This window comes from Balaenoptera borealis (assembly GCF_965194805.1).
Source record: "Balaenoptera borealis genome assembly, chromosome: 13".
NCBI classification, from domain to species: domain Eukaryota; kingdom Metazoa; phylum Chordata; class Mammalia; order Artiodactyla; family Balaenopteridae; genus Balaenoptera; species Balaenoptera borealis.
In genome coordinates this window covers 94,017,795-94,041,021 of record NC_138870.1, presented here as the reverse complement: position 1 = coordinate 94,041,021, position 23,227 = coordinate 94,017,795, and the positions used below count along the sequence as shown (strand labels likewise).

Below are 23,227 nucleotides of genomic sequence, written 5' to 3'. Positions count from 1 at the left end.
CGGAGGGGCCAGCGTGGAAACAAAGAGATATGATGCAATGAGGTAAGCAGTGCAACAGGAACACATACAAATAAATGGAAAAGGCAAGAAGTTAATTGTACCTTGAGGGGTATATCCAGCAAAACTTTTCAGAGAGAAATATGTGAGCAAGACCATGACGCCAGGAGTTTTCTGGGTAGAGTGGGAAAATGCAGACTCCAAGAGGTTATGGATCTGCCTGGGTCCACCCAGCTATAAGCAGGAAACCATCTAGCCCCTTCCCACTGCCCTGATGGGTGAGGGCATTCTGGCAAAGTGGGCAGAAGGTGGACAAAGCAACTGCTAAGGGTCAGGACAGTCCCAGGGCCAGCCAGGGTGACTGCTGCCCTGGCTAACAAACATGACAGGTCCTCTTGGGATGGCTGACAGCAGGGGGAGTTGGGTTTCAGGCCATTGGCATCAGCCTTGGTCATGCTCTTTCTGTTGGCCTCTGAGAGCCCAGACGGTGATCCAACCTCCTCCCCACTCTTTCCACACACACAGCTCCTCCCCCACCCCCAACCTGAGGCCTGAGTTGTCCTACCACCCCACAATGGCACCTGCCTCAAAATAGCTTCCATGTGAGGGCCAGAGAAATGAAAAGATTAGACCCCTGCATGAAAGGGGGGGGGGTGCAGGGAGGGGGAGAGAGAGAGTGAGCGAGCTGTCAAGTGATCTCTGTCAAGCATCCGGGAAGGTATAAAAACCCTTTAGGGCCAGGCAGCCTCAAACCCCAGCTGTCGGAGCCAGGACACCCGGTCAGCCCACACTCGCTCTTTTTCTCTTCTTCAGACTGTGCCATGGTGCTCAGCGACGCAGAATGGCAGTTGGTGCTGAACATCTGGGCGAAGGTGGAAGCTGATGTCGCAGGCCATGGGCAGGATATCCTCATCAGGTAAAAGGAAGAAATCCCATTTCCCCTATCACCTACTTCCTTCTCAAAGATCAAGAATGTTTGCCTGCAAGGTGGAACGGTTGCCCGGGGTTGACCAGCTGGCTGCGTTAGTTGACTTTGTTAAAGCCCTTATTTGGTTCTCCTTTGCTTTTATGTGTCAGAGATTGGAGTCAGGAAAGGAAAGGGGATCCATCTCACACCTATGCCAGCAGCTGGAAGGAGCTTGACAATCAAATCCTGGATGCCTAGAGCCCACTAAGTGGTATCCTAGAATTATAGACAGAATTAACAAGAAAAATCTGAGAGATCTGTCTCACCTCACCTAATGGATGAGGACAAAAAGGACCTGAGAAGGGAAGGATGACCCCAGAGTCACAAGTCCATTAAAGTCTGTAAAATGTCAAGGCTAAGACATGGCTTTCAACATGAGATATGTAGTTCTAGAGCTGCCTCTGCCACCGAGCAGCTGTGTGACCTTTAAGAAGGTACACAACTTCTCTGAGCCTCAATTTCTTCTCCTATAAAATGGGTGGAAATCCTAATATATACGATATAGAGTGGAAATAAGAATTAAATAAGATGATGCATGTAGGGGGCCCAGCATAATTCCTGGCATAGAGTGAGTCCCAGAAGATATTAATAACTATTATAGATGAAGCTTAGACTTGGGCCCTTTAAAGAATTATAATTAGTAAACAGAAGACAGAGACCCATTAGTGACTTTTTTTTTTTTTTTAAAAACCTCAAAGGAACATTTTTAGTTGTTTTTTTTTTTTTAATTATCTATTTATTTATTCACTTATGGCTGTGTTGGGTCTCCGTCTCTGTGCGAGGGCTTTCTCCAGTTGCGGCAAGCGGGTGCCACTCTTCATCGCGGTGCGCGGGCCTCTCACCATCGCGGCCTCTCCTGCTGCGGAGCACAGGCTCCAGACGCGCAGGCTCAGTAATTGTGGTTCACGGGCCTAGTCGCTCCGCGGCACGTGGGATCCTCCCAGACCCAGGCTTGAACCCGTGTCCCCTGCACCGGCAGGCAGATTCTCAACCACTAGCGCCACCAGGGAAGCCAGCCATTAGTGACTTTTGATGTTGAGTATGTCTTGAATTTGAGGGCTCAGAATAGTCTCCAAGCACATCTTGCCTTCTGTAGCAAGGGGTTCCTGAATAAACAAACAAAACCCCCACAAAATTCTGAGTTTTTTAAGTAGAAAATGGCTTGTGGCTTGTACATAGAATCTCATGTCCCAGTTGCCTTCTTCCCCAAATGGTGATAAGCTCTCCCCTCCTCCTGGCCCTTTCTCATGCTCTGGGCAGCACAGGTCAAAAGCCTAATGGGATGTATGTACATCAATATTTCTGCACGTGGGAGAAGGTGGGCCCCAGTTACCACCAGTGAACAGACTGTCTTTCACACTTTAATTTACAGATGAATTTCTCCTTCTTTATGAGCCAAAGTAGGTTATCTTCTCCCACTTAGATGCCCTTTCAGCCTCCCTCGGGCTTCACCCATCTCCAGCTCCCAAATCTGGGGAGAATGCCCAGTCCTATAAGCCTTGTTATCTGGAGTTCGAGCCCTTAATAGTTCATGCCAGAAACACTTGAGAGAGGACAGTCAAGTTCTCTGTTAAATCTAACTGATTAGATTCTTGGGGTGTTCCTTTATGTCTTTCTCCTCTTGTGTCTCTGTCGGTTGGCTACTTGGGTTGCAACAGGTCCTGCCTGATTGGACAAAATGCTCCCCCAAAGTTGACATCAACTCCTCAGCCATCCATTTGCTGTGTGACCTTGGACAAGTCGCTAGTCCTCTCTGGGTCCCATTTCCCTATTTGCTGAGTGAAGGGATTGCCTGCCACTGTCTCTGAGATCCCTGCCTGCTCTCATGCCCTGGCATTCTCTGACTCCATGATCCTACCTTACTTTTGGAGAGGTGGCCGGGTAGCTGGGGTGGGAGACCAGTTTGCCAAGCAGGAGTCTTTCCCAGGTGATCTGGGGGCTGCCAGCCCTAAGTCAGTGACTTGGATGTCTTGAAGGAGACTTGGGGTATTGTGTCATGGGGAAACATCTCCTCCTTTCCCAGGGTGGATCAGAGAGAACTGCCTGGGGCCAGGTGCCAGGGACGAGACATGATGCTGGAGACTGCTGGCCCCTGGCAGACCCCAGAGAGCCCAACAGCCTGTCACGTCTTAGGCTGTAGGACATGCAGAAACCACGCCAACTGGTTCTGCCCTCTTAGTGTTTGGGATATGGAGACAAGGAGAAGGGGCTGCAAACTCCTAGGGCTGAAAATGCCCCTTTAAGACCTGACCTTTTGGTTCTGTTCCAGATGCTGAACCTGGGCTTTCTTACTCATCTTGAAAAGGTCATTTCTCCCACTCCTCTGATTATAAAAGAGGGCAAATTCTGTTCAGCTGAGTCTGTTAATAAAACACTGAGGGCTTCACTGCAAGTATGTGATCATTATGTTCTAGAACATAATAGCTGGAAGGTCAGTTGGAGAGTCTGGCTCCAGGAAAGGGGGGGCTCAGGAGGGAGGAGGCTGCTGAGAGGGCTTCAGGCCCCTGCCTTTCCTTCTTTTCCCCAAATTGTTTCTGCTTTATTTATTTTTGCATTTGAACAAAGGATTTTGAGGTCATGGAAAGTTTGAAAGCCACTGCTGGTGGCCAATACGTCTCATGTCGCCGGGAGGAAACACGGCCCAAGAGTCCGAGCCACCCAATGGAAGCTACAGACAGAACCAAAAATTCCCAATCCTAACGATGATGATGATGGTGGTGGGGACAATGATGATGGAGATGGTGATGATGATGATGATGATGATGATGGAGATGGTGATGATGATGATGATGACGATGATGATGGAGATGGTGATGATGATGATGATGATGATGATGGAGATGGTGATGATGATGATGATGACGATGATGTGGGAGACGGTGATGATGATGGAGGAGATGATGGTGATGGTGATAATGGTGCTAGAGGTGGTAAAGAGGACAGCAAATATTTATATATAGAGTACACAGTGATTGCTAGGCCCTGTGTTAAGTGTTTCACATATATTTACTCATTTAAGCCTCACAACAACCTTATGAGGTAGATATTATTATGATCACCACATCTAACAAAGAGGTTAAGTAACTTGCCCAAAGTCCCACAGCTGGAATTCAAATCCAGGCGACTTGGATCAGTACGCCTGCTCTCGACCCCTATGCTACATCATCCCACAGTCTTGACACACTAGAGATGCGTTCCCATCCTCATCTGGTTCTTTGGTTCTAGAGCAGAGGAGGATTTGTGCAGGCCTGGGAGAATCCTCTGTCTTCCGTGTGGGTGTCTGATTGGGCCTCAGCTCAGAGAACAGCTGGGAAGTGGCCTCCTTTCCCTCTGACTTGCCAGCAGACCTGTGATAAACTAGGCAGGTTGACGATAGGATTGAGGATGAAAACACAAGGCAAGTGAGCACTTCTGAAACACTGGAGAAAAACCCTCCACCCGTTTCTACAGGGCGGGGGCCTTCCATCTGCTCCTTTTCCAGGTAATTGCTGTCACAAACATCCAGGTATGGCCTCCTGTGGCTGCCCTGGGGGCTCCCAGCTGCAGGACTCGGGGCCAAGAGAGGGAGGCGGCTGTGTGGTGCCAGGATGATCTGGTGGGCTCTCCTGAGCCCAATTTTTCTGCCCTGTTTAAAGCGAACCTGGCTCTCTCTCTGGCTGGCAGGTGCTGAGAGTGGAGGGTGAGGTGGCGGTCAAGCCTTAGAACTTGGAGGCTGAGAAATCAGCTAGACCAACCCTTTTGGTTTACAGATAGTTACGCCAAGACCCAGAGAAACCGAGTGACTTCTTCAACGTCACACAGCACATCAGAGGCAGAGCTGGGGCCAGAACTCAGCTTCCATAATTCTCAGTGCCGAAGTCTTTCTCCCAGACATCCAGGGAACTCCCCAAATGTTTGAGATCCCTGGCCGCCTTGGGTCCCAGGTCCTTGGCCCTCTTCTGCCCCAGACAGTCTTCCTCCAGTGTCCCGACCTCAGGACTTCGCCTGTGGGTTCTGGGTCTTGCATCTGTCAGGCAGGAGTTCAAGGATCATTGTCACCAGATAATAATAGTCAGGAGCTCAGGGACCCTTGTGTGAAAGGTGCCAGGGATGAACTGTCAGTGATGTACAAGGATTGGCCGGCGCCCCAGATGAGGTGGTGACATTGGACATGGCTGTGGACAGCCCTGAGTGTTCTGGGGAAGCGGGAGGGATACGCCCCCTGGGAAAGGGAGCGCTTCCCGTCCGTGCTACGTCGTGCATGCATGTGCGTGTGTGTGCACGCCCCTGTGAGTATGGGTGTGTGCCATGAGATACTTGTGCACACTGGAGTGTGTTCACAGTTAGGTTTAAGGGTGTCGCAAAGCCAGGAAGCTACAAAAGAGGAACCTTTAAAAGAACTGAAGCCATTAGACAGGAGAAGGGGGAGTCAGGGCAGACAGGGTCACTCCTGCAGAGGTTTCAGGGTGCGACACAAGGGAGAGAACGTGAGTTATGGAACCATTCATGTGGGTTTGTGTCTGGGCTCTGCCACTGACCAGACATGTGACCCTGGGCAAGTCACCTACCTCTGTGGTCTTCTGTTTGCCCATGAGTGAAATGGGGAAAATCACTCCCACCCAGGTGGCAGGTATGACTCCCTTTAACTAACCTCCACCTTTCCGCAGCAGGAAAAACTGAGGTCCAAGGCGACAGGTGGCTGCTCAGATCACTGTGGCCAGCTCACTGGGACCCTGGCAGGAGCTGGGACCTGGTCTTTAGCGGTGGCTCCCACCAGGGACCCTCACCATCGGTACTGTGAGGGGCCAGGGAGGTGCAGGGAGTCAGAGCAAAATAAGCAAGAGCTTTCTGAGGTTTCTGAGCTCAGACTGGAATGGCTCTCACAGGTAGTAGTGAGTCTCCTGGAGCCAGAAGTATTTAAGAAGCCAAAGGGCGATCCCCAGGCAGGAAGCTGCAGAGATGGTCCCCTGCATGGGCTACTTTTTGAGTCACTCAGACCTGATTTCAGTCTGGCTCTTCTGCACCCTGGCCGTGTGATGTTGAGCTAGGACTTCACACTTCTTAGCCTCTGTTCTCTCATCTGTAAAGTGGGAATAATATGTCCCTAAAGGGAAGCGCAGGTGCAGAGCCTAGCACGGACCTGGCACACAGCGGGTGCTCAACAAATCCAGGTCCTTTGGCCCCAGTGCTCCCCCTTTTCTCTGCTCCACTGTGATGCCATTTAGTCATCTATGCTCCCAACAGCTTAGAGGAAATGGGGGTGAAGCAAGGTGCAACGCAGAGATGTCTTTCTTTCCTGCCTTTCACTGTAACAATGAATAAGAAGAAGATGATGATAAAAATATTTAATAATAGCAAGTATTTATACACTTCTTGTGTGGCCCTCAGCATATACTATCTCATTTAATCCTCACGCTTCTATAAGGAGGGACTCGTTATCTCCATTCCTTGGATGAGGAGGCTGAGGCACAGAGAGGTGAAGTGAGTTGCCCAAGGTCACACAGCTGGGAGCTGGGAGAGCGTGGGCTTGAACTCGGGTCTGGCCACCTCCAGACCCCCTGCATCTGACTCCAGCCCTCCTTGTGCCCACAGGCTCTTTAAGGGTCATCCCGAGACCCTGGAGAAATTTGACAAGTTCAAGCACCTGAAGACAGAGGCTGAGATGAAGGCCTCAGAAGACCTGAAGAAGCATGGCAACACCGTGCTCACCGCCCTGGGGGGCATCCTCAAGAAGAAGGGGCATCATGAGGCGGAGCTGAAGCCCCTGGCCCAGTCGCATGCCACCAAGCACAAGATCCCCATCAAGTACCTGGAGGTGGGCGGCGGGACCGGGGGCGGCTGGGAGGATGGAAGGAGAGGCCTCAAGGGCATGAGATTTGGGTTCAAGTCCCAGCTCAGCCACTAACTTGCTGGGTGACCTATGTCGTTCCTCTTTGTTCCCCCGTTTCCTCATCTGTAAAGTGGGTTGCCACCCACTTTGCCTTCCTCCTGGGTCATTGAGAGTCAACATATTTCTCCCCCAAATTAGTATCTTGTTACCAAGGAGGAAGTGGGTATGGGATGCACAACTTGCATTCTCTCCACAGGTAGGTACCATTATCACACCCACTCGACAGATGAGGAAACTGAGACACAGAAAGGTTAAGTAGCTTGTCCCTGGTCACAGAAGTAGCAAATGGCAGAACCAGGATTCAGACTAGGTCTCTATTCCTCCAGAACCCCGGCTCCTAATCCCTGTGACACTGGGAGTCGGAGACATACAGGTCTCGTTGGCAGGAGTTCAGCAACTGGGGCTCAATTCCGGGTGGGAATTATTAGTTCCTACATCTTTACAGATGAAGAGAGAAAGCCTCAGGTGTCAGAGGCATAAGCAATTGGTTTGAACCCCCTGTGATGGGCTGAGAAGTTGGGTGGGCTGGGGAGAGCCTGAGCTTTGAGTCCTATGTCTAGAACCAGTGGGAGGAGGGGATGTGGCAAGAGGGAGCACTAGGGTTCTGGGGGATAAAGGATCCTGTGGATATCAACCCTGGGGATGGGAGCAGCAGGCAGGTTGGTGCAGCAGTAAAGGTAAGGATAATTATGATAGCTCCCAGTTAGGATGGGCCATAATAAGCTATTTGCCTGGGTCACTGCATGGAATTCTCACGATTTCCCCATGAACGTAGGAATTGCATTCAGTGTTTTCTTTCCCTCTCACATAAAAGAAGTTCAGAGGTAGGGAGCCCAGAGCTGGTATGGAAGCCCCATAGTCACCAGGGATGCAGGTTCTTTCTGTGTTGCCATCCTTGGCATGTGGTGTCCACCCTCAAAGTTGACTCGTGGTCCAAGATAGCTGCTGGAGCTCCAGCCGTCTGGTCCATATTCCAAACAGAGCAAGAGGAAGAGAGGAAGTCTCTCTTTTAAGGAGCCCTGGAAATCTCATCCAACAATGCTTTTTACATTTCATTGGCCAGAAGTTAGTTACAAGACCACATCTATCTGCATGGAAAGCTGGGAAATGTAGCCTATTACCACTCCAAATACAACTAGTGTTCTCTTACAAGGAAGAAGGAGAAAATGGACATTGGGCAGGCAGTTAGCATTCTCTTCCCCAGGTAGGTACTCTTCTCATCCCCATTTTACTGATTTGGAAACTGAAGGCTCAGAGAGGTTAAGTAGCTTGCCCCAGGTCACCCAGCTTATAAGCCAGGAGGTACAATCTGATCTATGGTACCCTGGAACCCAAGCTCTTAATCCCTTGTGGCACAGCATCTCCCATGAACAACCACCACCACCATCCTCTTCAGCCTCACCACCCTGCACCCCTACCTGCTCCCCCAAGTCACACACAAACCATCCTGCCTGCCCATCTCAGCACCCCAGACATGAGGAGCGGGTCCTGCATCTGAGATTCTGCACGAGCAGTGGCCCCTGCCCTCCCCATCTTCTCTTGGCAAATCCCTGTTCATCCTCCAAGGCCCAGCTCAGACGCCACCGCCTCTGTCCTGGCCCATGAGGCAGTCAGCTGCTCCATCTGCCAGCGCTCAGCTGCGAAGGCATTTCTCCCCATCGCTGCCATGGCGCCTGCCCGGCTGTACTGTAATTTGTCTCTTTACCCAGCTGTCTCCTGGCTGGGACACGAGCTCCTCAAGGGCATACCCTGGCTCCTCCTCTATCTGAACCCCAGTGGCATGTGGAGGTGTTTACAACACAACTTGAATGATGGATCCCCTCTCTAGGGATGAGCTGACCGGCTCAGAGAGGGAAAATGATACAGCCAAGGTAGCACTACCAGCTAGCAGACTAGAGCCCAGGTCTGCTTAAAACAGGTTTAATTTACTGCATAATCCCTGCAAAAGAATTAAGACAGAGCCCCATGTCTGCTCTTTCCCTCACTATGGAACCTTTGTCTGTGCTCTTCATAAGAAATTTCACCTTCTCACCTGTGAGTGAGGGGGCACAGAGGGCGCTGGGTGCTAAAAGCAACTATCTTTACTCAATCTTCCAGCTGCCCCAGCCCACAATTTTCTAAGTATTTGTGGCTCTGCCACTGACCCAGGAAAACTGAGTGGGGGGACCTAATGGGGTCACGAGCCCCTATTTTACAGGTGAGGTCACACATGGAGGTCAGGGAGCTGGGCCTGGAACTTGGGTCTCTAAGTTCTCCATGGGCAGGGCTTGCTGATGTCAGTCCCTCCCCCCACTTCGTTTTGTTGTGTTTATGACATTAAAAGGGAATTAAACACATGTCCAAATCAATGCCCAGCAGCAGGTGTTTGTGGAGCGCTCCCTGTTTCTGAGCCAAGCAGGGTTTCCTAGATGTTGACATTTGTGCTTCTGAGGCCGCCCTCAGTATATGCTCCCCCCCACTCACCCAACCCCACCCTGCTTTTGGCCACTTGCACCCCCGGCGCCGGAGCAAATGGGCAAACCCAACCGCGGTGCCCTCTCTGTCTCTGCCCCTGGCTCTGGCTGTCATTTGTCCACGATCCCCTGGGTCCACTTGCTACGTGACCTCAGTGTGGGCCTCTGTAAAATGACACCCTTTGACCACAGGCCAGGGTAGTGATTGGCATCAAATCTTTCTAAACCGTTGAAAAAGCACAGTAGCTTCTTACAGACACAAGATCTTTCAGTCCCTAAAGCAGCCCCGTGCTGTAGAAACGCCTGTGTCCATTTTCCTGGTAATGACATTGTGGACGGTAAAGCAAACAGTGAAGGTGAGGCTGGTGTAAGATACAGTTGGTCCTGGGGCTGAGTTGTAGGCCTGATCCCTTTCCTCTTCCCTTCTCTCCTTCCCTCCCACCTATATACTTCTGAGCACCAGCTCTGTGCTTGGCACAGAAAATATGATGTTCTGACCCCCTGCCCAAACCCCAAAAAGGCTATTTAAAGCAATTTCCATCCTAAGCCATTAAACGCAAAAACTAAATACACACAAATGGAAATAGTTTCTTTCTAGATTTTCTGAGTGCCAAATCCTGGATAAAACCATGGAATAGGAGCATTTCCCTTCCTTTCCGAGGTTGGGTCCTCAAGCTGAGCACAACTGAGCTGTACCAAGATGGGCCTCCGTTTCCCCATCTGTACCTGTCTCACAGGGTTGTGGGATTAAAGGAGTTAATCCATGGAGGCCGCTCAGCCGCATGCCTGATGTATAGTAAGTGCTCAACAAACAACGACCCTGGAATAAAGAGAAGATGGGTTCGTGCTGATTCCCATCTGGCCCCTGGCTTGTCCTGCCCGTGACCAGTACCCCTCTGCCCCTGTCCCTGCAGTTCATCTCGGACGCCATCATCCACGTTCTGCACAGCAGGCATCCTGGGGACTTTGGTGCCGACGCCCAGGCAGCCATGAACAAGGCCCTGGAACTGTTCCGGAAGGACATCGCCGCCAAGTACAAGGAGCTGGGCTTCCAGGGCTAAGCCCCACCCCCCATGCCCCTCTCCCCACCCACCTGGGCAGGGAGGGAGGGGACCTAATCTTGTGTAGCTGTAGGGTTTGCTTCTGAGTGCCTGCTTTGTTTGTGAGAGGCGGGTGGGAGATGCGGAGGCGCTGGGGGCAGGGAGGGGGATGAGGGTTTGTTCAAGTGGTTTCACGTGCCTGGGGACCGGGTTTCCTGTGGAAGGTCGTCAGCTTGGTAACCAGGAGAAGCTTGGCTCTCCTCACTGTGGCCGGCAGTTTGGGTCACACTCAATTCGCCTTTCACCTAAATTCCAACCCAATTCCTTCCAACCTCACCTTAAATCCCCAATCCAAACTGTCAACCTAAACTCCAGCCGTAATTCTCTGATCCATCACCTCACCCCGAGAAGAAAGCAGAATGCCCCCCTTGCACTGAGAAGGTCTGGGCTGGGCTGGACAGCCACACCCAGCCCCTGGGATGCGTGGTGTCTGGAACATAAGTGTACCTTCTCAGGTGATGGAGTGACTCACCTGGCTTAATAAAAGACTAGCATGCCATAGACTCTGCCTGGTGTTTTTCATCCCCTGGAGCAAGTGAAGGGGGGGGTTCAGAGGGAGAAAAGGCCATGATGGGATTGTGTGTGCAGAGAGCCTTATGGGGAGGAGGAGGGGAGGGAGGGAGGAGGATGGGCAGGAGGCAGAGCCACCACTCAGTGGCAGGGTCAGTGCTGGGCACTGGGAGATGGAGGGCAGAGCCTCGTCTGGTGGGGGCAGCGAGCAGTCGATCTGTGCCAGGAGCCCGGGGCTGTGTGAGCCCAGAGCAGAAGATGCAGAATCAGGGGAAGATGGTCATTGTGGGTACCACAACTTAGGTAATAAACTCAAGGATACTGGTTAGTAAGTGGCAGAGCTGGGTTTAATGTGTGGCCTGGAAGCTGGCAGGGACTCCAGCTGGGGAGACAGCTAGGCGGCCAGCCGCTGGCAGGCGCTGACCTTCTGGCCACAGAGCAAGGACAGACGCATGGGGAATAACTTACCAACACAGGCCAAGAGACACAATCCCTGTCTACAAAGGCCAACCGCATAGGCAGAATGTGTAAATTTCGCTCCAGGGACCCAGAATAAAACCTTGGCATGTGACCGCAGCAGCCAGGAAGCAGGCTGGAGCAGAGGCTACAGACAAGGGTCTGGTGGTCTGGGTCATGGTGGGGACCCAAGCCGAGAGGGACTTGAAGAGCACCCAAGATGCCCAAGTCCTCGGCCCCATACATCTCCAGGGGCTCCCAGGACAGGCAACCTAGTGCCCCCTGCCCTCAAGTGGCCAGACCCCTGTGATGAGCCCGACCTCCCTGCCCCAAACCTCAGACTGCGCCAAGGTTCATGGCCACTGAACAGGCCAGAACCCATCTTCAGAAACAGACATGTCTCAAATCCTAACGGGCTCATTTATCAGGCTGTGCTGCAGCGTCGGAGGACAGAGTAAAAGTCCCCCTCCTCCCGCTCTGCTCCAGGCTTTGGGAATTCTTATGCTATCTGAGAAGTTGAGAGAGGAGGGGAGGGGAAAACAGGAGGAGGGGAGCTTTTTGATCTGGAGCCTGGAGAAAAATTCCATGCATTTATATAGTAACTCCATTGAATGCCCAGGCAAGGAACACTTCTGTATAGGATACGTGTGCAGGATCTAAAGTGGAATAATCTGGTCCCTGCCCTCAGGCAATTGATAATCTAGTCAGGGAGATGATGTGCTCTGATAATTAAATCAGGGCAGAATAAAAATCAGGGTCTCAGAGAAGTACCAGGCATTTGTCACACACATTAAGTATTCGTTCAACAAATATTTCTGGAGCACAGCAGGTAAAGATCTGTTTATACCTTTGACGTGCAAAAAGGGTAACTTCTTTTTTTCTACAACTCAGCTGAATTTTTATTTGGAATCCTCATTGTGGCTGGGTGGCAGCAACTTAATCTCAGTCTCTTTGAGGTTTCTCCCCCAATCCAAATGTCCCTGGGGTTTTGACTAATTAATTCCAAGAAGCTTACATGTGCCAGGTTGTAGTGTGTATAGGCAGGGAGGTGGCAATCTAGTCATTGCTGTCATCTGTCCCCAGTAGTATCCTCAGGGATGCCGCACCCCACCTGGTCTTCAGTTATTGCCCCCATCAGGCACTTATGGAAATTCTGAGGCTGCCCAAGGCTCCTTCTGCCTGACGCCACTTCTTTCCAGGGACCCGCCCCAGACCCATTCGGCTCTTCCTGGGACATGAAGCACAGGTTTCCTCTGTTCAGACCCCACAGGGCTGTTTGAGCTTTCTCTGCTTCTGGCAGGGATTAGCAGAGCTTGTGCCTGGCTTCCCTGTACGGTTGTATGGGGTGTGCACTGCACATGGGTGCCTGGCTGGGGTGCGGGAGGGGCTAATAAGGCTAGATCCGGTCTGTGATCCAGTTGCCAAGCTGTGCACCTGGAAAGGGTGCCTTTTCCTCATTCACACAAGGGCGCTCTCTGAGCTAGCAGTGGCCCCCAGCGGAGACAGAACCACTTTCTTTGGGAACCGCCACCAACTGCAATCTTATTTCCTTTTCAAGTCCTTTCCTTCTGATGGTTCAGAAAATGATTTTCCAGCTGGGCAGCAGAGATGCCTCATGACTTCCTCCAAATCTTTTGCCCTTTCTGTGTGTTCTCTCTGTTCCTCTCAGGTCTGAGCTTTTGAATCTGCAAATCCAGGCAAGGGATACATTTTTCTTGCTTTCAGCTGTTACATCCTTTCTTGAGGCTTGGGCACAGAAATGCCTTGCTGTCTTAAAAGGAAAGAGCAACGGAGAAAAGGAACTCCCAGGGGAATATATAGGCTAATATTTTTTAAATGTGATCCTGCAATGGCACATATTCTGCATTGATCTAACAAATATTTCTTGAGCAAATATTATGTGCCAGGTCCCACCCAGGTTGGGACTAGGGGTCCCAGCTTCAAATAAGGTAAACATGGTCTCCTCTTTCATGAAGCTTCTGTGGAGTGGGAGTGAGAAGGAAAGAATCTGGAATCCGCGCTTCCACCACAGCGGGCGCGGGTTTGGTCCCTGGACGGGGGAACTGGGATCCCACATGCCCCACAGCGTGGCCAAAAAAAAAAAAAAAGAATCTGTGCTAGGTCTTGAAGGTAGCAGGGAAATGTATTCATTAGACAAATATCTACTGAGGGCTGCAACATACCAGGCCCTGGGCTCACTCTGGGGCACCCTGGTGAAGCCCACAGGCCTGGCCCCATCTTTGGGGAGCTCATGGGCTTAGGGCTCTGGGAGTACGGAGATGGGAAGGCTGAGCCCTAGGGAATCTGAGGAGATAGGGGGGTGGTCCAGTCACAGGGACTAGTCTCAGAGATGGCTTATTAGTCAGAATTCTCCAGAGAAACACAGCCAATAGGATATTTTTTTAAGTGCATTCTTTTTTAAAAAATTAATTAATTTATTTATTATTTATATTTTGGCTGCGTTGGGTATTAGTTGCTGCACAGGCTTTCTCTAGTTGCGGCGAGCAGGGGCTACTCTTCGTTGTGGTGCACGGGCTTCTCATTGTGGTGGCTTCTCTTGTTGCGGAGCACGGGCTCTAGGCGCGCGGGCTTCAGTAGTTGTGGCACGTGAGTTCAGTAGTTGTGGCTCGCGGGCTCTAGAGCACAGGCTCAGTAGTTGTGGCGCACGGGCTTAGTTGCTCCGCGGCATGTGAGATCTTTCCGGACCAGGGCTCAAACCCGTGTCTCCTGCATTGGCAGGCAGATTCCCAACCACTGCGCCACCACGGAAGTCCCAATAGGATTTTTATATATAAAATATCTCTTCAAGTGTCGCCTTTCCTGCATATCTATTATCTATTATGTCCTTCTGGAATACCCATGAGATGTTTTTTACATGGGCTCAAACTCTCCTCCATGACTCTTTCCTATTTTCCGCCTCGTGGCTATTTTGCATACAGAATTTTCCTTATTTTCTTGCTTGCACAGTTATACATTTCTTCCAGTTTTTCAAGTATTTTTTTATCCAGAATCATTGAGGTATTAGGATTGTATTTCACACTATCTAGTCTGCCATACTTCCAGAAGTGGACATCTTTACCACAATTTATAATTATGACTTTGGTTTTTCTCCCTTGTTTTGTTTCCTTTGGCTTTTTGTCTCTCCCCTATTGGACAGAGAGGGTAGGGGTCCCCTCAGTTTTGTTTATCTTTGCATACCTACCCCCTCGCCCAATGCCCACTCCATCATGGCAGCTCAAACGGTGTGAGCTGAAGATGGGAGCGAGGCCGCCCTACTTCTCTCCTGGACATGATGGCATGTTGTAAACTGTAAAACATTGTAAACATTAGGATCAGGAGGCATCAGTGGAGCCTGGTTCTGAATATCTGGTTCCTGAGGTTGAGGTCTATGCATCTGTGTGTGTGTGTCGTCTCTGTGAGGGTGCCGAGAGTGTGTGCAGCTGTCTGTGTGAGTCTGAGGGTGTGAACATCTGTCTAACTCCTCCGTTGTGAGGTCTGATCTCGACCTTTAGTCCCTTTTACCTGCTGCTCTGAGATCCACGGGACTCACACCCCCAGGACAGCCAAGGTGACCTCTTTGGGCCCTAAAAACCAGCTCTAATGTCTCTGCCTGGGACTGTGGCTTTTGGGCTGGAGCCAGGCTGAGAAGTTGGAGAGGACATAAAAGAAATCAGAGCTTGGGTAAGATCTGGGAAAGGCTAAGTGTTAAACTGTGAACAGCTGTGTGCATGATGACTCATTTGTGCTCGACTTAGCACACTTTAACTGAGCAGAGCTGGAGGCATCAGGTGACGACACTATATGTATACGTATGGCTGATTCACTTTGTTATACAGCAGAAACTAACACAACATTGTAAAGCAATTATACTCCAATAAAGATGTTAAAAAAAAAGAGCAACATCGTTTTTTAAAATTTTTATTGAAATATAGTTGATTTACGATGTTGTGTTAGTTTCAGATGTACAGCAAAGTGATTCAGTTATATCTATATATATATATTGTGTTTGTGTGTGTGTGTATATATATATTCTTTTTCAGATTCTTTTCCATTATAGGTTATTACAAGATATTGAGTGTAGTTCCCTGTGCTATACAGTAGGTCCTTGTTGTTTATCTGTTTTATTTATAGTAGTGTGTATATGTTAATCCCAAATTCCTAATTTATCACCCCCCGTTCTCCCAACACATTCTTTTTTAATAACTGTCTCTTTTTTTTTTCCTTAATTTTTAATTTATTATTTATTTATTATTTTTATTTTTGGCTGTGTTGGGTCTTCGTTTCTGTGTGAGGGCTTTCTCCAGTTGCGGCGATTGGGGGCCACTCTTCATCGCGGTGTGTGGGCCTCTCACTATCGCGGCCTCTCTTGTTGCGGAGCAGAGGCTCCAGACGCTCAGGCTCAGTAGTTGTGGCTCACGGGCCCGGTTGCTCCGCAGCATGTGGGATCTTCCCAGACCAGGGCTCGAACCCGTGTCCCCTGCATTGGCAGGCAGACTCTCAACCACTGCGCCACCAGGGAAGCCCTAACTGTCTCTTTTTATTTTGTATGGAAGTAACACTGTGATTTTGTCATTCCCTTACTAATGAATATTTAAGTTGTTTCTCTCTCGCAACATCTTTTTTGACCCACCTCCTAGAGTAAAATGAAAATTAAAACAAAAATAAACAAATGGGACCAACTTAAACTTAAAAGCTTTTGCACAGCAAAGGAAGCCATAAACAAGACAAAAAAAAAAAAAAAAAAGAAAAGTGAGCGGCCAGGCTTCATAAAGCCTACCAGACATCACACACACATTTGCCATTTTATCCATAATTTAAATTATATCTTACATTTTATTTTTCTTTGTGTGCACGCCCTCTCTCTCTCTTTCTCCCTCCCCACCCCCAAACACACTTCATTTTTTGTCCCCTAGCAAGTGAAAGGTACATCTTTTAAAAACAGAGCCACAAAAACTTCACCTCTATTGACCTGCATCAATTCTGTTGCTTTGGTCCAACCACATAGGTATATATATATACATTCCCCACGGATATAAAAACTCTTTCTGTGTGGCATTTTCCACAGAAATAGAAACAAAGTACTGAACCTCTGTCACCACATTTAGAACAGGATCTTTGCTGGAAATACTTCCACTTATCAAAGGATATTGTTTTCTCAAGGAAGATGAGTATCTTGTCCGAGGTAGAGAATGTTTCACCTTCTGGCTGGTGACCTTTCCCTCCATCGTGGTGAATGTAGACTTCAACCACCTCATCCAAAGTTTTCCCGTGAATTATCCGATACACTCAAAGGGCAGGATGGCCCCCGCTCATCACAGGGAAGAGGTGAGTCTGTGGGCCTAGTGGATTATGAAACTGGGCTATTTGAAGCCCCAGGTTTTGAGCACTGGGGACTCAGGGTCTTCTGACAGGTGTGGGAGGGGGGGTGTTTATGGCAGGTGTGGGGCAGAATGGGCATCCCTGCCTCAGCTAGAGCGGTGGTACTTTCAGCCAAGGTGTATATTTAGATTCTGATGATATTTCACTCGAAATAAGCCAAATAAGGCTATTCTGTTGGAAAAGGTTTGTCCCAACCACTAGCCTAGATCAGTGGCTCTCAGTGGGGCACATATTGTCCCCTATAGGGGCATTTTGGGTATTTGTGGGAGTGTTTTTTGCAGTGAAGAGGATACTGACATTTAGTGGGGGGAGGGGAGAAGGAGGGATGCTGGGTGTTCTAGAATGTGCAGGAAAAACACACAAGGAAGATTTATCCCACGTTCTTGACCCGAACTCTAGAACTTATAAATTTTACTTATACATACATTATCTTTGAACTGTTTAAAAATACATTAAATGTTCCAAAAATACAACTACTGTGTACATTGAAAAAAAGTTTTTTTAATTGGGAACTTTCCAAGTCTTGTTCACCATTTCAGGAAATGGCACCCCTCACAGCAGTGCCACCATGGGATTCTGTGGCTGTGACCATCATCATGGACGTAAGTACTCTGGGTGCCCCTCCTTTCAGGCACAAGGTAGGATGTTTCAAGTTAGGTACACGTTAAGTTTTGTGTAGCCAATGAAATGCGAGGGGATATGCGTCATTTCCGGTGGAGGTTTTAAGAGCCAGTGAGTATTCTCCACATCTCTCCACAGTCACAGCGGCCATGAACGTGCAGGTCTGGATGGAGTCTCTGTGGTCCAGCTGGGAATCAGGGAAGAGCAGAGGCCCTGCCAACCACACTGAACGTGAAGTGTGAGTGAGAAATCACCTTGAGGATTTGGGCGATGCCTGAGTGTTTGTCATTGCAGCCTAGCCACCCAACACACCTGCTCTGGTAAGTATTGCAAAGGGGGCGGTTCTATTGAATAGGTGCAAACATCAAACTGCTCCATGTGTCCTCTGGTGCCATTATGCCCAAGCATTTAAATATTGAAAAGCATTTAATTTATCATAAAAAAAACTTTCTTTTTATCTTTATACATATTATAGTTCGGATATGATATTGAATTTTTTAAATTATGGATGTATCAATAGTAGGTTATATTATGGATGAGCTTCATTTTAGGATAGCAAAGGGGATGTTAGCAAATGTTTGTTATAAAGAGGGGGTATCACCTGGCGGTATTGATAATCACTGGTCCTCTGTCCTCTGATAATCACTGGGCCTCTGCTATGGGGCCAGCTGTTCCGGTATTCAGAACGGGAGCATAGGAGGCTGGGGCAGTAAGTGGAGGGGAGAATATTCATCAAAGTCACGTCACAGTTAGGTAATAGTTAAACTTCAGAAAGTGCATGGATCGGTTCTAAGCTAGATGCTCATCAACGTGATCGCACATGTACACAGGTAAAGGTCACAACACCAAAGAGAAACCTATACCTGAGCACAAATGAATGTACCACTAACTGGGTGCAGCCCTAATAAACGTGGAGACTCGTGTGGCTCAGTCTCAGAGCAATGTCATGTTTACATTAGACCGTTCAGGGAATTCCCAGGTGGTCCAGTAGTTAGGACTCTGTGCTCTCACTGCTGAGGGCTTGGGTTCAATCCCGGGTTGGTGAGCTAAGATCCCACAAGCCTCCAGGTGAGGCCAAATAAATAAATAAATAAAATTAGACCGTTCAACAACAAAAAGTAATAAGGAAGTAAAAGTAAAAAGGAATAAGACAAAATCTCCAGTTTCATTTGCAATCTGGAGGGAGTGGGGGGCAGGGAGGAGGGGAAGAGAGAGAGGGGCACGGAGGTGTCTACAGGGTACAGTGATAAGCAGAGAGGAGAGACAAAAAATCAATATTGCCTAGAGGGGATCAGGCACGCTGGGTCTTGAAGGATGGGCAGAAGTTTATCATCCTTATGGTAGGGATCAGGCAAGAGGGAAGAACAGGTGTGATGGTGTAGAGCTGGGATGGACCAGGTCCCAGGTCCCAGCTCCATCCCATTTCCGATGGAGCTGGAGCCCATCGTGTGAAGGAGAAATGAGTGGTGGTTTTAGATAATTCTGGGGGGGTCATCTGTGCCAGGCTAAGATGCCTGGGTGTCAAGAAGAGGTTTAAGTGCTAGACGGTGGAGTGTGCAGGCGATGGGGAAGGGGCTGTCTAAGCTCCCGGCCTGCCCTATAGATCTTAGATTAGCCAGACCCCAGAATCATGTGAGCCAATTCCTTAAAATAAATCTCTCTCTCTATACATCCTGTTGGTTCTGTTTCTCTGGCGGACCCTGACTAGTACAACCACCATCCCTATTTTACAGATGGGGAAGCTAAGACATGGAGAGTTTAAGCAACTTGCCTAAGATCACCGACTGAGAAGTAGTAGAGCTGGGATTGCACCCAGCGTATTCACTCTTTTTTTTTTTTTTTTTCCCACCATAATGTTGAGTTTTGATGGCTTTTTAAAAATTTATTTTATTGACATATAGTTGATTTACAATGTTGTGTTAATTTCTGCTGTACGTATAACAGGGTATTCACTCTTAACCGCTCCCTGCCTCGGGGGATCTCCAGATTTACTTAAGCAGCATGACATGCCTCATCTCCTTAGGGGTAAATAGAACCCCAACTCCCACATTTTTCAAAGTAAAACCAGCTTGAGCCTCCACTTTTAAATTAGCAGGAAGTCCAACTTCTCATTCGGGGCCTCCTTTCTTCTCCCTGAATTGACCAAGAGTCCAGGGCTAACTCAGTCCAAGGGGAGCCAGTCCTTGCAAATGTGGTGGGAAGAGGCCCAGAGGCTCTGATCTGTCCCCCTGTGGCAGCCTCTGGTGCTGCCCCTGTCACTAGCCACATGGTTGTGACCTTGATATGCCTTCTGGACGGGCCGACACTCCCTTTTCCAGTGACCTGCGTCATGGAGTCCCACCCGCCCTCCATGCTGTGGGCGCCCTGAGGCAGAGCCCATGACAGTACGTGATATTCTGCAGGCGAGACTCAATGACCTGCCAGTTGAAGCCAAGTGACCAAATCCCCACTAAGCGTCTGCAGGCTGGGCTGGCAAGGTTCCTAAGCTGTGGGTGATGTTCCAAAGGCTATGGGTTGGCCAGATCTGGGTCACTTGTATCTCACCTCTCACCTTACGCAGGAGCGCCTATGAAAAGCCATTGAGGAGCTCTCTGGAGCAAAGGTGACCCACTCCAGGGGACCTGAGGTCACTGCTACTCAATGGCAACTCTTGGATTCTTTTACGTGGCAGCTTCTCTTAGAAAAAAAGAATTCCACCTAATCATGGACCCAATACATGAATTCACCAAATATCTATGAAACACTTACTGTTCTGATTTCTATTGCTGTATAATAAATCACCCTAAAATATAATGGTTTAAAATACAACAGTTCAATATTTCATTATTGCCTCTCATGGCCCTTGGGCTTGACAGGGCTCCGGCTCGGGGTCACTTATGCGGCGTGAGGTCTTCTTCTCTACAATTCACCTTCCTTTCAAGGTCACAAGATGGCTGCCACAGCTCCAGGCATCACATCCTCATTCAACATCCAAAGGCAGGAAAAGGCAGGTCTCTGCTTCATGTCCCCTTTCAAAAACAAAGAAGAACTTCCTAGAAGCCCCTCTCCCTCCACTCTGATCAGTTCCCTCTCAGCCTCCCTTTCCCAGGAAACAACCACATGTCCATGCTTAAGCCAATCACAGGCAAGACCACCATGACAGGCTGAGAGCAATTGTAACTCGCCTCTGGGGCCGTCTGGAGTCATCTTCCCTGAGCATCATTGCGGGGGGGTGTGGAACCCCCAAACCAATGTGAGACTCTTAAGGAAAGGGAGGCAGCTGGTGGGATGGAGTTGAGGAGAGGGCTGTTGGGTAGGGAACCCACAGTGCTGGCCGTGAGGGCTGGGATGTCGGCACACTCAGTGAGGGCACACTGTCATGACGCTCCAACAGCAGGAACCCAGGCTCCGCTTTACTTCTTCTCCCAGAGTTTTATCTCTTTCCTTAGTGAAGGAGTCCCAGGCTGCAGTAGCTCACTGAGGAATGGGGAGAAGGGAGCCTGGGTGACGAACACATGTTCCCTTCTTGCCCTTTGTTCAGAGAGTGTCCACAGGCAGCATGGAAAGAGCGTGTATGTGGCTGGGTCACCTCTGCCCTGGTCCACTGAGCACCGAGGGCCAGGGAAGGGATGAAGCAGGGGAGGCGACGTGACAGCCATGGGGGAGACTGGGATCTGGGTCCACAGACACAAGGAGTCGGAAGGCGGGTGGAAAGGCCTACCCACCACATTCAGCAGACCAGGTCCCTTCCCATCACAGTCAGCTGTGTGGCCTTAGAAAAACGTTTGCCCCTCTCTGATCCTCAGCTTCCCACATGCCAGATGGGGTTAGTTATATAGAGCTGACAGTGGGGAGTGAATATCAAAGCATGACCCAACTCTGAAGAGTTAGGAGGTTGGTGGGACCCATCACTCCAACCCATTCTCAAGATGCCTCACACCACAGGGTCTGAACATCAGAGTTCAGGGAGCCCTTGGGGGTCACTTAGCTCAGATGTGGTTTTACAGGTGAGACCACTGAGGCCCAGAGAAGAGAAAGCTTGGCCGACCCTGTACCTGGTCCCCCCTCATCTCTGTATCTCCTCCCTCCCGCGCGCTTTCCCCACTGCTTTTCTCCCCCCCACCCCTGCCCCGCCGCGCTCCCGGGTCTTTCCTCTCTCTTTCTTTAAATCCTTTTCTACTTTTCTTTGTCTCCTTGTGTCTGACTTATTCCTCTCTTTCCATTTCTATCTTTGTCTCTGTCCGTTTCTATCTCCATCTCTCTGTTCTCTCTCCCCATCTCTGTGTCTCTGCATCTCTGTCACTCATCTCCATTCCCAGCTTTTCTCCCCATCTCCAATCTCATAACTTTTCTGTGGCTTTCTAAACGGCTTAAAATAAAAATAACAATGTGTCCAAGCATGGCGGGTGCATGAGGTCAGGTTGTAATAACTGGGGTGCAGTGTTCCGGGGGACCAGAGAGAGTGGGCTGCACCTACCTTGGGTTTTATAGATGGGACCAGACTGGGCCCAAAGAGGCTGGGGAGTGAGCTGGCCCAGCCTCAGACACGGGAGGGGTCGTGCTGCATGACCTTGGGGATCCCTGGCATCTCTCAGGTTCTGATTCCAAGATGAGTGTGTGACTGCCCTCAGTCTGGGTAAAAATAGCCCAGAGAGCCATGGCTGTCCACCCGGACGCCTGGCTGCCCAGGTCCCCAGAGACACAGTCTGGCACCTCCGCCATGCAGGGCAAAAGCCTGCAGCCCAGAGCCAGCAAATGACCTGCCCAAGGTCGCAGAGCAGGTGGGCAGCAGAGCTGGAGCTGGAACTCCGACCTCTGACTCCCAGCTGGCACCTTCCACAGAATCGTGGAGCTCCCTAGGGGCCCCCAGGCTGGGCCAGGTCCCCTTTTTGGGTCCTGCAAGCCCAACCCCAATCTTCACCCCAGCCCCTACCTCTCTGGACCATAGCAGCCCTATTTTCTAGACAGTTTCTTACACTTCCCAGTGAGCTCCTTGAGGCTGGGGAGAGGGGAGGGGGGCACTGGGTTCGGCCCACATAATGCACTCGCCAGGAATAGTAATAAAACAGCTCACATTTATCAAGCACTCAACATGAGCTGGGCACTTTCTAAGCACTGTAGGCATATTCACTCATTTAACCTTCGCTACGGCCCTATGAGGCAGGGGCTATGATTATCATATCCATTTTATAGATGAGGAGATGGAGGCTCAGAGAGGTTAAATGATTTGCTCAAAGTCACAGAGCACTAAGTTTGCTGCAGCTGGTATTCCAACCCAGGCTGTCTAGCTCTAAATGAATCAGCGGATGAAAAAGTGAAAAAAAGTTTGGTACTCTGGTGTAATAAACAGCTGCTGCTATCATTTAACTCTTAAGCCACCAAGGATCAAGAGTCCCCCTCCTCACGCTGGCAGGCTGGGCCCACAACCGAACCCTCAGAATGCCATTTCCAGGGGACTGGGATACACATTCATGCTCCAAGCCTGCCCCTTCCCAGCCAAGTGACCTTGGGGAAGCCCCTTTCCCTCTCTGAACCTTAGTTTCCCCATCCATGAACGGGGAAACTTATTAAGTTGGTGATTCCCAAGGGGGCTGGTAGGATGGGTCGGATTGAGGATCCAAAGCTGAGAGCAGCCTGAAAGAGCATATTCTAAAATTTGGTTTTTCGGGGGTCAAGATACGGAAATAACTTAAAAAACACAGAGAGCGTTGCAAGAGGACCTGAAGTTCTTACATGCACCCCAAGGGGGGTTTCCAGTAAAAGGTGAGCAGAGCCCCCCTAACTAGAAGGGCGTGAGGGAAGAGCCTGGCCCAGAGGGCGTGCGGGCCGAGGCCATCCTGGCACAGCCGCCGTGGGACTGGTGACAGTTACCTCCTGGGAGCTCCAGCCAGAGAGG

General features: G+C 49.8%; 1 protein-coding gene across 1 annotated transcript; it reads left to right on the top strand.

Moving 5' to 3' along the window:
• The first annotated feature begins 738 nt into the window (after positions 1–738).
• Positions 739–10,887, top strand: MB (myoglobin). The gene is made up of 3 exons (XM_082350378.1): positions 739–913; positions 6,536–6,758; positions 10,201–10,887. The coding sequence occupies exons 1-3, from the start codon at positions 819–821 to the stop codon at positions 10,345–10,347; spliced, it is 465 nt and encodes a 154-aa protein (XP_082206504.1). The 5' UTR covers positions 739–818; the 3' UTR covers positions 10,348–10,887.
• Positions 10,888–23,227: the final 12,340 nt, after the last annotated feature.

Coding starts and splice junctions, on each gene's coding strand:
- MB (XM_082350378.1), top strand. CDS start 819: ATGGTGCTCAGCGACGCAGAATGGCAGTTGGTGCTGAACATCTGGGCG. Junction 914..6,535: donor GGGCAGGATATCCTCATCAG/GTAAAAGGAAGA, acceptor TTGTGCCCACAG/GCTCTTTAAGGGTCATCCCG. Junction 6,759..10,200: donor TCCCCATCAAGTACCTGGAG/GTGGGCGGCGGG, acceptor CTGTCCCTGCAG/TTCATCTCGGACGCCATCAT.